The 13,168-nt window shown below is 37.7% G+C and overlaps 1 protein-coding gene across 1 annotated transcript in view; it reads left to right on the forward strand.

Moving 5' to 3' along the window:
• The window catches only part of CTHRC1 (collagen triple helix repeat containing 1), a 142,225-nt gene extending 130,672 nt beyond the window's left edge, over positions 1-11,553 (forward strand). The window contains exon 5 of the mRNA XM_053715924.1: positions 10,688-11,553. Coding sequence (XP_053571899.1) covers positions 10,688-10,830 — 143 coding nt within the window. The 3' untranslated portion in view covers positions 10,831-11,553. The remainder of the gene's footprint in view (positions 1-10,687) is intronic.
• The last annotated feature ends 1,615 nt before the right edge of the window (positions 11,554-13,168 follow it).

Raw genomic sequence — 13,168 nt, forward strand, 5'->3', positions numbered from 1 at the left:
AATCCATGCCTAAAGTACAATGTGTGTGAAAAATAACACAAAAAAATGACTACCCAAAAGTTTGACAAAGACTGGTGGTTAAATAAGTTCATGGAAAGTGTGAAAATACCAGCATTTCAAATACCCTAGGGGGTCTACTTCTCAAAAATATAGGGTTTTATGGGGGTAAATTTCATTGACCGGCTTCAGAAATGTCCCAAATAGGACATGGGTGCATGATGACCGATGTGAAAATTCCAAGTTGAAAAACTGGAATGCGCTTCCTAAAAATAAGGCCTTCTAGCCCCCAGAGAACCCAACACACCTATACATGGGTGGTATCACTGTACTCAGGAGATGTTGTTGAACACATATTGAGGTGTTTTTTGGCAGTAACACATAACAGGAACTGAGAATCCATGCCTAAAGTACAATGTGTGTGAAAAATAACACAAAAAAATGACTACCCAAAAGTTTGACAAAGACTGGTGGTTAAATAAGTTCATGGAAAGTGTGAAAATACCAGCATTTCAAATACCCTAGGGGGTCTACTTCTCAAAAATATATGGTTTTATGGGGGTAAATTTCATTGACCGGCTTCAGAAATGTCCCAAATAGGACATGGGTGCATGATGACCGATGTGAAAATTCCAAGTTGAAAAACTGGAATGCGCTTCCTAAAAATAAGGCCTTCTAGCCCCCAGAGAACCCAACACACCTATACATGGGTGGTATCACTGTACTCAGGAGATGTTGTTGAACACATATTGAGGTGTTTTTTGGCAGTAACACATAACAGGAACTGAGAATCCATGCCTAAAGTACAATGTGTGTGAAAAATAACACAAAAAAATGACTACCCAAACGTTTGACAAAGACTGGTGGTTAAATAAGTTCATGGAAAGTGTGAAAATACCAGCATTTCAAATACCCTAGGGGGTCTACTTCTCAAAAATATATGGTTTTATGGGGGTAAATTTCATTGACCGGCTTCAGAAATGTCCCAAATAGGACATGGGTGCATGATGACCGATGTGAAAATTCCAAGTTGAAAAACTGGAATGCGCTTCCTAAAAATAAGGCCTTCTAGCCCCCAGAGAACCCAACACACCTATACATGGGTGGTATCACTGTACTCAGGAGATGTTGTTGAACACATATTGAGGTGTTTTTTGGCAGTAACACATAACAGGAAATGAGAATCCATGCCTAAAGTACAATGTGTGTGAAAAATAACACAAAAAAATGACTACCCAAAAGTTTGACAAAGACTGGTGGTTAAATAAGTTCATGGAAAGTGTGAAAATACCAGCATTTCAAATACCCTAGGGGGTCTACTTCTCAAAAATATATGGTTTTATGGGGGTAAATTTCATTGACCGGCTTCAGAAATGTCCCAAATAGGACATGGGTGCATGATGACCGATGTGAAAATTCCAAGTTGAAAAACTGGAATGCGCTTCCTAAAAATAAGGCCTTCTAGCCCCCAGAGAACCCAACACACCTATACATGGGTGGTATCACTGTACTCAGGAGATGTTGTTGAACACATATTGAGGTGTTTTTTGGCAGTAACACATAACAGGAACTGAGAACCCATGCCTAAAGTACAATGTGTGTGAAAAATAACACAAAAAAATGACTACCCAAACGTTTGACAAAGACTGGTGGTTAAATAAGTTCATGGAAAGTGTGAAAATACCAGCATTTCAAATACCCTAGGGGGTCTACTTCTCAAAAATATATGGTTTTATGGGGGTAAATTTCATTGACCGGCTTCAGAAATGTCCCAAATAGGACATGGGTGCATGATGACCGATGTGAAAATTCCAAGTTGAAAAACTGGAATGCACTTCCTAAAAATAAGGCCTTCTAGCCCCCAGAGAACCCAACACACCTATACATGGGTGGTATCACTGTACTCAGGAGATGTTGTTGAACACATATTGAGGTGTTTTTTGGCAGTAACACATAACAGGAACTGAGAATCCATGCCTAAAGTACAATGTGTGTGAAAAATAACACAAAAAATGACTACCCAAAAGTTTGACAAAGACTGGTGGTTAAATAAGTTCATAGAAAGTGTGAAAATACCAGCATTTCAAATACCCTAGGGGGTCTACTTCTCAAAAATATATGGTTTTATGGGGGTAAATTTCATTGACCGGCTTCAGAAATGTCCCAAATAGGACATGGGTGCATGATGACCGATGTGAAAATTCCAAGTTGAAAAACTGGAATGCGCTTCCTAAAAATAAGGCCTTCTAGCCCCCAGAGAACCCAACACACCTATACATGGGTGGTATCACTGTACTCAGGAGATGTTGTTGAACACATATTGAGGTGTTTTTTGGCAGTAACACATAACAGGAACTGAGAATCCATGCCTAAAGTACAATGTGTGTGAAAAATAACACAAAAAATTACTACCCAAAAGTTTGACAAAGACTGGTGGTTAAATAAGTTTATGGAAAGTGTGAAAATACCAGCATTTCAAATACCCTAGGGGGTCTACTTCTCAAAAATATATGGTTTTATGGGGGTAAATTTCATTGACCGGCTTCAGAAATGTCCCAAATAGGACATGGGTGCATGATGACCGATGTGAAAATTCCAAGTTGAAAAACTGGAATGCGCTTCCTAAAAATAAGGCCTTCTAGCCCCCAGAGAACCCAACACACCTATACATGGGTGGTATCACTGTACTCAGGAGATGTCGTTGAAGACATATTGAGGTGTTTTTTGGCAGTAACACATAACAGGAACTGAGAATCCATGCCTAAAGTACAATGTGTGTGAAAAATAACACAAAAAAATGACTACCCAAAAGTTTGACAAAGACTGGTGGTTAAATAAGTTCATGGAAAGTGTGAAAATACCAGCATTTCAAATACCCTAGGGGGTCTACTTCTCAAAAATATATGGTTTTATGGGGGTAAATTTCATTGACCGGCTTCAGAAATGTCCCAAATAGGACATGGGTGCATGATGACCGATGTGAAAATTCCAAGTTGAAAAACTGGAATGCGCTTCCTAAAAATAAGGCCTTCTAGCCCCCAGAGAACCCAACACACCTATACATGGGTGGTATCACTGTACTCAGGAGATGTTGTTGAACACATATTGAGGTGTTTTTTGGCAGTAACACATAACAGGAACTGAGAATCCATGCCTAAAGTACAATGTGTGTGAAAAATAACACAAAAAAATGACTACCCAAAAGTTTGACAAAGGCTGGTGGTTAAATAAGTTCATGGAAAGTGTGAAAATACCAGCATTTCAAATACCCTAGGGGGTCTACTTCTCAAAAATATATGGTTTTATGGGGGTAAATTTCATTGACCGGCTTCAGAAATGTCCCAAATAGGACATGGGTGCATGATGACCGATGTGAAAATTCCAAATTGAAAAACTGGAATGCGCTTCCTAAAAATAAGGCCTTCTAGCCCCCAGAGAACCCAACACACCTATACATAGGTGGTATCACTGTACTCAGGAGATGTTGTTGAACACATATTGAGGTGCTTTTTGGCAGTAACACATAACAGGAACTGAGAATCCATGCCTAAAATACAATGTGTGTGAAAAATAACACAAAAAAATGACTACCCAAAAGTTTGACAAAGACTGGTGGTTGAATTAGTGCATGGAAAGTGTTAAAATACCAGCATTTGAAATACCCTAGGATGTCTACTTTTCAAAAATATATGGTTTGATGGGGGTAAATTCCATTGGCCAGCTTCAGAAATGTCCCAAATAGGACATGGGTGCATGATGACCGATGTGAAAATTCCAAGTTGAAAAACTGGAATGCGCTTCCTAAAATTAAGGCCTTTTAGCCCCCAGAGAACCCGACACACCTATACATGGGTGGTATCACTGTACTCAGGAGATGTTGTTGAACACATATTGAGGTGTTTTTTGGCAGTAACACATAACAGGAACTGAGAATCCATGCCTAAAGTACAATGTGTGTGAAAAATAACACAAAATAATGACTACCCAAAAGTTTGACAAAGACTGGTGGTTGAATTAGTGCATGGAAAGTGTTAAAATACAAGCATTTGAAATACCCTAGGGTGTCTACTTTTCAAAAATATATGGTTTGATGGGGGTAAATTCCATTGACCAGCTTCAGAAATGTTCCAAATAGGACATGGGTGCATGATGACCGATGTGAAAATTCCAAGTTGAAAAACTGGAATGCGCTTCCTAAAATTAAGGCCTTTTAGCCCCCAGAGAACCCGACACACCTATACATGGGTGGTATCACTGTACTCAGGAGATGTTGTTGAACACATATTGAGGTGTTTTTTGGCAGTAACACATAACAGGAACTGAGAATCCATGCCTAAAGTACAATGTGTGTGAAAAATAACACAAAATAATGACTACCCAAAAGTTTGACAAAGACTGGTGGTTGAATTAGTGCATGGAAAGTGTTAAAATACAAGCATTTGAAATACCCTAGGGTGTCTACTTTTCAAAAATATATGGTTTGATGGGGGTAAATTCCATTGACCAGCTTCAGAAATGTCCCAAATAGGACATGGGTGCATGATGACCGATGTGAAAATTCCAAGTTGAAAAACTGGAATGCGCTCCCTAAAAATAAGAGCTTTTAGCCCCCCGAGAACCCGACACACCTATACATGGGTGGTATCACTGTACCCAGGAGATGCTGCTGAAGACATATGAGGGTGTTATTTGGCAGTAACCTTTAATATTATCAGTAAATGTATTCTTAATTTGCTATTTTGTCAAAAAATCTAATTATTTTTTTCCCCCCCCCAAACTTTGGCATAGATTGGTGGTAAAATGGTTGCATGAAAAAAGTCAAAATACCCCAAGTTTAATACCTTAGGTTGTCTTCTTTTAAAAAATATATACATTTGAAGGGTTATTCAGGGATTCATGACAGATATTGGTGTTACAATGTAACTATCGCCAATTTTGAAAAAACATGGTTTTGAAATAGCAAAGTGCTACTTGTACTTATTGCCCTATAACTTGCAAAAAAAGCAAAGAACATGTAAACATTGGGTATTTATAAACTCAGGACAAAATTTAGAAACTGTTTAGCATTGGTATTTTATGGTGGTTGTAGATGTGTAAGAGATTTTGGGGCTCAAAGTTAGAAAAAGTGCATTTTTTTTTCATTTTTTCCTCATATTTTATATTTTTTTTTATAGTAAATTATAAGATATGATGAAAATAATCATATCTTTAGAAAGTCCATTTAATGGCAAGAAAAACAGTATATAATATGTGTGAGTACAGTAAATGAGTAAGAGGAAAATTACAGTTAAACACAAACATCGCAGAAATGCAAAAATAGCCTTGGCCCAGATGGTCAACAAATTGAAAAGTGGTCTGGTCACTAAGGGGTTAAACAGCTCTGGATTAAAGGGAAATGAAATAGAAGTAAATGAGAAAGCTGGTTAAAATTGCATGCTCTGGGGGGGCGGAGCCAGCTACCTAAATGGCCGGTCGCATGTTGTAAGAGCTCTGACTCTAAATTTTGAACTTTGGAGTTATACCATGATCTGAGGTGCGATATTACTACAAGACAAGGAGCATCTACATGTTTTATCCATAACGCTTCTTGCTAATCAAGACTGGGCGCCTATATACTTAATTTAACCCTGAATTAAGCCTTGCAGTGTGGCCCAGAAGATACTGTCTGAGGGGGCGGGGGTTGAAAATTTTGCAGAGGTGGCGGTGAAGCTGGCAGTTTATTTGAGTCGCATAGCAGCTTTTGGGTGTATCCAGCTTATTGAACTTATTACTGTTGAGACAGCCTCAGAAACCATATCAATTGCAGCACTGCTGGTTTCCCTACAGGAAACTGGAAGGCGAGTGAAATCTGTATATTCAAGATGGCGGCGGCCGTAGATTGGGAGGTAGTTGCTCTGAGCTACATCGAGGCCTCCTACCGGTTTCTAGAAACTCAGCTGTCCAGGATCTCTGCTAAACCAACCTCTGCGTATGATACCCCTACTCTGGTGGGTCCTGGACAGGAAATACTTAAATCGAGAGGCGGCTTGTTTAACGCAGATGCCGATACTGATGGTTCCAGGGCGGAGGCTCCGCTTTGCAATATCGAGCCGCATCAGAGGACTCAGGTCCGAAGTTGGAAGATTGAGAGTTGCCGCGGGCCCTGCATACCGCTTACCTTCGCACCATCTCTGATAGCTGAGAAAGAGTCAGCTATTACTTCACAGATGGCTAGACAACCAGCTGTCGCCGGCAAGGGGATGTTGTCTTCCAGTTCATGGCGCTTCAGGATTTACAAGCTGGTGAGGTTCAGTCAAGGACTACAGCATCATAAATGTAACAGACCATTAGTGCACTGTACTTTTCCCAACCGCTTTCCCACATCTAGTATTATTAACATTGCAAACAGGATCGATGGTGTGGGTTAGTGGACATGGCTAAACCTTATAATGGCGACTCGGCTTGCTTTGGAGCTGAGCAGCTGTTCATATATTGAGGCTGCGGTAACTTGCATCTTTGTTTTCACCCCTTGAGCCCTCGGGAGCTAACCCATAGTACAATACCATTTCCTTGTGATTTCAAGATGACTTAAAAGTGTATTGCTATAAGCTTACAGGACTGCTCTCCCTTATTACTGGCTGGACATGAATATAATGTTTGGCAGTGGGTTTATATATTTTGGTCGTTATTGCAATCTATAAATATGCTTTGCACTGGTATCACACTCAATAATTAAGCTGCTCTATGTGATGCAAAAATATTTGTAAACGCTAGGGTCAGACAGGAATGGGACGGCTTTTCTACCACAGGGTCCAATACCTTTTTCATATAGTGCAGTTTTTTGTCTCAGGTGCCCACAGCTTATTTACGCCTATGAGGATACTGATGGCAATTAAATGCAAGTTTATCCCAACGCACTTTCGTGTATATTTTAGTATCACTAGTTTTCCGCCCTTCTAGATAAACAGAATCTAAGCATTTTTACACTCTTTATATATGCTTAGTCTAGATTGAGTCTGTTTACATGGCATCTTGCTGCCAGCGGCTGGGGCAGCGTGATGCCTATATAGTGCAAATTAATAGCCTCATAACATAGTTTTGAACACAGTTTCACACCATAATGTAAATTGCCGTATGTAGTTATTGCTCTTATCCTCTGTTTCATGTTAAAGTTATGTACATGTTTTCAGTTTTCAGTATTCTGCCTACAATTGCTATATAAAAGTGACTAATTCAGGGATCTCACTGTCAATCTTGTTTGGGAGTACAAGCGGAGGCGCTGCAACTTTACCACTTGCTACTATCTACCTTATAGAAGGACCTTCAGTACTCCAGGGTGACTTATTTCCTAACGTAGGCTGGACCTGCGTCTGCAATTTGAAGTACAAATTCTTATCCCTATATTTAGCTCTAGTTATGCATCCTCCCTGCTACCCTTACAATATTAGACCCTGAGGTTTTAGCGTACTGAATATAACCTGCACTCATACTTAATAAGTCTACCGTATAGATGTAATGCTTAGCTCTATTACTATTTGCTTATGTTAAGTCAGGATACAATGGCTTTTCTTACCCCTTTTTTTTTTTTTTTTTTTTTTTTAAGCATTGTGCGATTAACTTCTATATTATTGGCATCTACGCCCTTATTATATACAGCATCTTGATTAAGCTCCATAAACTAAGTTACCACACATTGGTTTAATAGGTGTTTGATGCTTAACTTCTCTCATATTATATGCTTATTACTGCTAAAACAATAGGAGCCATTGCCCTCAGGAGCTTCCACACCTAGGTTCACAGGTTGTTGAGCTTTTGTAGTGATTTACATTTATGGTATAAGGGGATTGGAGACGCCCAGTTCAATGTGTTATGACACACTCTGGGATATCCTTCTTCAGACAACATTAGGCTGCTGCTATGGTCTTCCTTCAAATCTTAGTCTCCCTTTTCTAGTTTATAGTTCAATGAGCATATCCTTAAAGCACGACTCACTATACAATACTGCTAAAAGACTAAAACTAAAATCATGTCTGAATTCTTGCTGGGTATAGGGCCCATACCCAGAGGATGGGACTTAAGGCGACTGAGCTATAGAAATGCAGTTTTTCTTAGCGTGGCAGAATTGATGTGCTTGCATTTAGGACCTTAGTTTAGTCAGTCTTAAAAATAAAAATAGATATGGCATTCTTTAGCCCCTAAACAACTACTGTATCATCTGATTATAATCCTACTATTTTGTGCAGTAATTATATACCTGTGTTCATGGATACATACTTATAAGAGGGTAAGACGTGTATAGGATTATTTTATCTCTCGTCACCTAGCATAGCACCACTAGGTCAGTTTCTATAGGTTTTAATCCTATACCCCATTTATATTGTTGAGAGCTCTGAACAGACTACCTATACAAGACCATCTTTTCTACAGGTGTCGCTTGCAGCCAAATACTATTTTATTTAAAGCATATCGCAATGCGAGCCAGCCTGTGTACATGATGCTCTCTAATTCTTTTTGGGTTCAAGCACAAGACATGTCATAATTCCCATATTCTAACTAGAACATCAGGCTATAATTCCCATGTATCTGAGCACCTATTGTGTTATAATACAGCAATATATAGAAGTGAAACCACTGTTAGACCTGTATAAATACTCCTGTTATATTTGTACCTTTATCAAAGTTGATGCCCTTGTTTGCTATATTTATGTTACAACTACTACATTTTTTTTACAACATTCTTGCTCGATGGGTTAAAAGAGTTTTAGGGGAGTACTTGTTTCTAAAAGGGTTACATTTATATTCCTTTGCACACTCTATATAACTAATCGATACTTAGGCAAAGAAGTCCAAACCATTAGATGAGAAATACTGGTGCTCCCCATTAAATACCTCAACCCTCTCAGATGGCCTCAAACTTTTGCCCCTCATTAGAACTTACATATCGTTACATGTAGCCTTTTATTTATGCATTTCGCATGTGTGCCTATGCGGGCTGGTCCTGCGTGGCACTTGATGTGAATTGTAATTTTGATATGACTCTAGTAGTCTATATGCTTTTCCAGATACATGCATGTATGTACTACCCTGCTATACTGTAGCCAGCCTACTCAATACTTCAAGCACCTGCTGTCTATCATATGTGTTCACCTACCCTCCTTTTTACTCGCAACAAACCTTTAAGCCCGTCTGTTATCTATTCCTTTCATCTCACTGTTATTACCACCTCCTCCCCCCCCACCACCATAAAGAACCTCCTTTAACAGGAGGGCTACCTACGCGGCTTATCTTTCCTATGCCGCATCTTCTTCATAGTTTTTTTTTCTCAGTAGCGCCATATGTCTTTACCCCATAATAACCCTTAATGTTTCGCACCCTAACTATCTTCTTTAACTCAGTTTAAAAAAATTATCCTAATCAGACATATATCCAAGAGTCTAGTTTTACCATCCTATTTCCTCTAGACATCATCTTAGAAGACAGGAGCCCAAAGGTGGCTTACTCTATTAAGAGAGGAAAATACTATAAAGCAGAAAATGAGGTTTCAGTTTTGCCTGTTACATATAAATGTAGAGAGATTACTTTGGGTTTTCTCATGAACAGTTTTTACCTATATGTGACCATAGAATAGTTTCGAATTCCAAAATATTGTCATGGTTTGAAAGAATGTTTCTGAATGTTTATGTAACATGTTTATTTGATGTTGTTTTGTCAATAACCTCAATAAAAAACTTATTTAAAAAAAAAAAAAAAAAAATTGCATGCTCTGAGTCATAAATATTCATCCAGGCAGAGCATTTTTGAGTATTGTCCCTATAAGGGGCAATTTAATTGGATCTCCTCTCTTCTACTCTAAAAGAGGTGACCACTTGCATTTGTAATTAAAGGGATATAAAACAGTGCTACTTATTAAAAAATATATATCTTAAAGGGACATGATACCCTAATGTTGAAGCACTTGGAAACGATGCAGCATAGCTGTAAAAAGCTGGCTAGAAAATATCACCTGAACATCTCTATTTCACCTTGAAATTTCCCCAATAGCCACATTGTACAATTTAATTATATTATCTAATTTGATTTGTTCTTTTGCTATCCCTTATTGAATGGAAATTAGAAAGTTTTTTTTTTAATTGTATGACCTATCAGAATTATAAAATATTTTTTTAGAGTTTATGTCCCTTTAAGTATAAATCACTGCTTAGTGCTTTATTTGTTACATTATTCAGATAAAGCATGCACTTTTAAGCAACATTCTAATTTGCTCCTATTATCAAATTTTCTTCATTCTCTTGATATCTTTATTTGAAAAAGCAGGAATGCAAGCCTAGGAGCTGGCCCATTTTTGGTTCAGTACCCTGGGTAGCGCTAGCTGATTGGTGGTTACATTTAGCCACCAATCAGCAAGCACTAACCAGATGTTGAACCAAAAATGGGCTGGCTCCTAAGTTTACATTGCAGCTTTTCAAATAAAGATACAAAGAGAACAAACACAAATTGATAATAGGAGTAAATTAGAAAGTTGCTTAAAATTGTATGCTCTATCTGAATCATAAAAGAAAAAAATTGGGTTTCATATCCCTTTAATTTATTTAAAAAAACACTTTGTACAACTCTATAAACTCTAAACCCTGAGAATAAATTTATGTCTTACAAGATATATTTAATGTTCATCTTTAAACAAACTCAAATTATTTTTGTATTTCTTTCCTAGTGGAGGGGCTGTGTGAAGGGATCAGCTCAGGACTTGTTGATGTTGCTGTCTGGGTCGGAACTTGTGCAGATTACCCAAGAGGAGATGCTTCGACTGGATGGAATTCTGTGTCTAGAATCATTATTGAAGAATTGCCAAAATAAAACACCAATCAACTTCTTTTTTTATATTGAATAAATTGCACAATAATTTGTCTAGGTGCAGCAATTATTACCTCTAGAGATGGTTGAAAGCAACAGTGAACAATGTACTGTATAATAAACAATAATGGTGCTTCATCTGTATGTATAATCATTAAAAAAAAGTCTCTGTTAAAGGGACATGAAACCCAAAACATACAATTTTAAAAATCTTTCCAATTTACGTCTATTATTCAAATGTCCTTTGTTTTCTTGTTATCCTTTGTGGAAAAGCAGGACAGTCAAGCCAGGAGTCTGCAGTACTATATGGAAGCAGTTTTGCAACAATTGTATACATTAATAAGAGCACTAGATGGCAGAACTATTTCATCTCATGTAGTGCTCCAGAAATGTGCACGCTACCTATCTAGATATCTCGTCAACAAGAATAACAAGAGAACAAAGCAAATTTGATAATAGAAATAAATTGGAAACTTTTTTTAAAATTGTATTTTCTATCCGAACCAAGAAAGGACATTTTTGGCTTTTATGTTCCTTTAAGGAGGATAACTGCAGTCGTAACATTTTCTGAGCTGGCTCTTAAGAAATTGAGATTACTATTGAACATTAGATTGCGCATTACACTGCGGCTGTACCTTATTTTAGAATCTACCCGTGAACTTTTTGCAGACTATTTCGAATCATTTTGCATACTTCTTTTTTTATAAATAAAACTACAGAAACAAACATTTAACTGGTTTATTTATATAAATAAATATATATTTTATGTAACATAGTTTTAAATAGGAAATTATCTGCACATATCTGTTTATGTGATACCTAGGGGTAGATTTATTAAGCAGCGGATGCTGCTTTCTATGCCCAAGGTTTCCAGCTCGCCGGAAAACTAAGTTAAGAAGCAGCGGGCATAAGACTGCTGCTCCTTAACTTGTCTGCCACCTTTTAGGTGGACTGTAATCATTCCGATCCAATACGATTGCGATGATTGACACTCCCTGCTAGCGGCTGATTGGCCGCGAATGTGCAGGGGGCGGCATTGCACAAGCATTTCACATGAAATGCTTGTGCAATGATAAATGCCGACAGCGTATGCTGTCCGCCCACCATTTGATAAATCTACCCCCTAAGGTCTTTTAAAGTGACAACTTATTGTAATAATAAAAGTCTCTAATCCATTAAACCATTTTATTATTGCTTAAATGTCATTGTCAGACACATAGGGCTCTATTCACAAAGATATGAATTGTAGTTGATTTAAAATCTTTCATTCGTTATGCATTATCAAGGGCCAAACCCAGTATCTCTTGCAAGAAGAGCTAAGATAGCTATGCACAATACTTACGCCTAGATTACGAGTTTTGCGCTATAGAGGGTACGCGCTGCCATCACAAGTTTCTGAAAAGCCTCCTTGTGCGTGCGATATGGGGGCGATCAACTCCATACCGCACAAAATTCAAGGGCTGAGAATACGTGCTCGTGCACGATTTCCCCATAGACATCAATGGGGAGAGAGTGTTAGAAAAAAAACTAAAACCTGAAATACGGAATGGCAATCGCCGTAACGCAAACCCATTTATGTCTTTGGGGAAAAAAAAGTTACGTTTAAACCTAACACCCTAAAGTCTAAACACCCCTAATCTTCTGCCCCTGACATCGCCGCCACGTAAATAAGGTTATTAATCCCTAATCTGCCGCCCTGACATCGCCGGCACTAATAAAAGTTATTAACCCCTATTCTGCCGCTCCCCGACATCGCCGCCACTAAATAAAGTTATTAACCCCTAAACTGCCAGCCCTCCACATCGCAAAAAACTAAATTAAACTATTAAACCCTAAACCTAACAACCCCCTAACTTTATATTAAAATTACAATATCCCTATCTTAAAATAAATAAAAACTTACCTGTGACATTAAAAAAAGCGAAGTTTAAACTAACAATTAACCTAACATAACTATTATACTAAACTATTATACTAAAATTAAAATAACTACCAATTAAAAAAACTAAATTACACATTAAAAAAAAACTAAGACTACTAAAAAAATTAAGTCTAAAATTACAAAAATTAAAAAATACTAAATTACGAAATATAACAAACAAAATTATCAAAAATAAAAACAATTACACCTAATCTAATAGCCCTATAAAAATAGAAAGCCCCCCCGAAATAAAAAAAACCCTAGCCTACAATAAACTACCAATAGCCCTTAAAAGGGCTTTTTGTAGGCCATTGCCCTAAAGAAATCAGCTCTTTTACCTGGAAAAAAATACAAAGACCCCCCCAACAGTAAAACCCACCACCCAACCAACCCCCCAAAATAAAAAACCTAACTCTAACA

The sequence above is a fragment of the Bombina bombina genome, chromosome 5, assembly GCF_027579735.1.
Source record: "Bombina bombina isolate aBomBom1 chromosome 5, aBomBom1.pri, whole genome shotgun sequence".
NCBI classification, from domain to species: domain Eukaryota; kingdom Metazoa; phylum Chordata; class Amphibia; order Anura; family Bombinatoridae; genus Bombina; species Bombina bombina.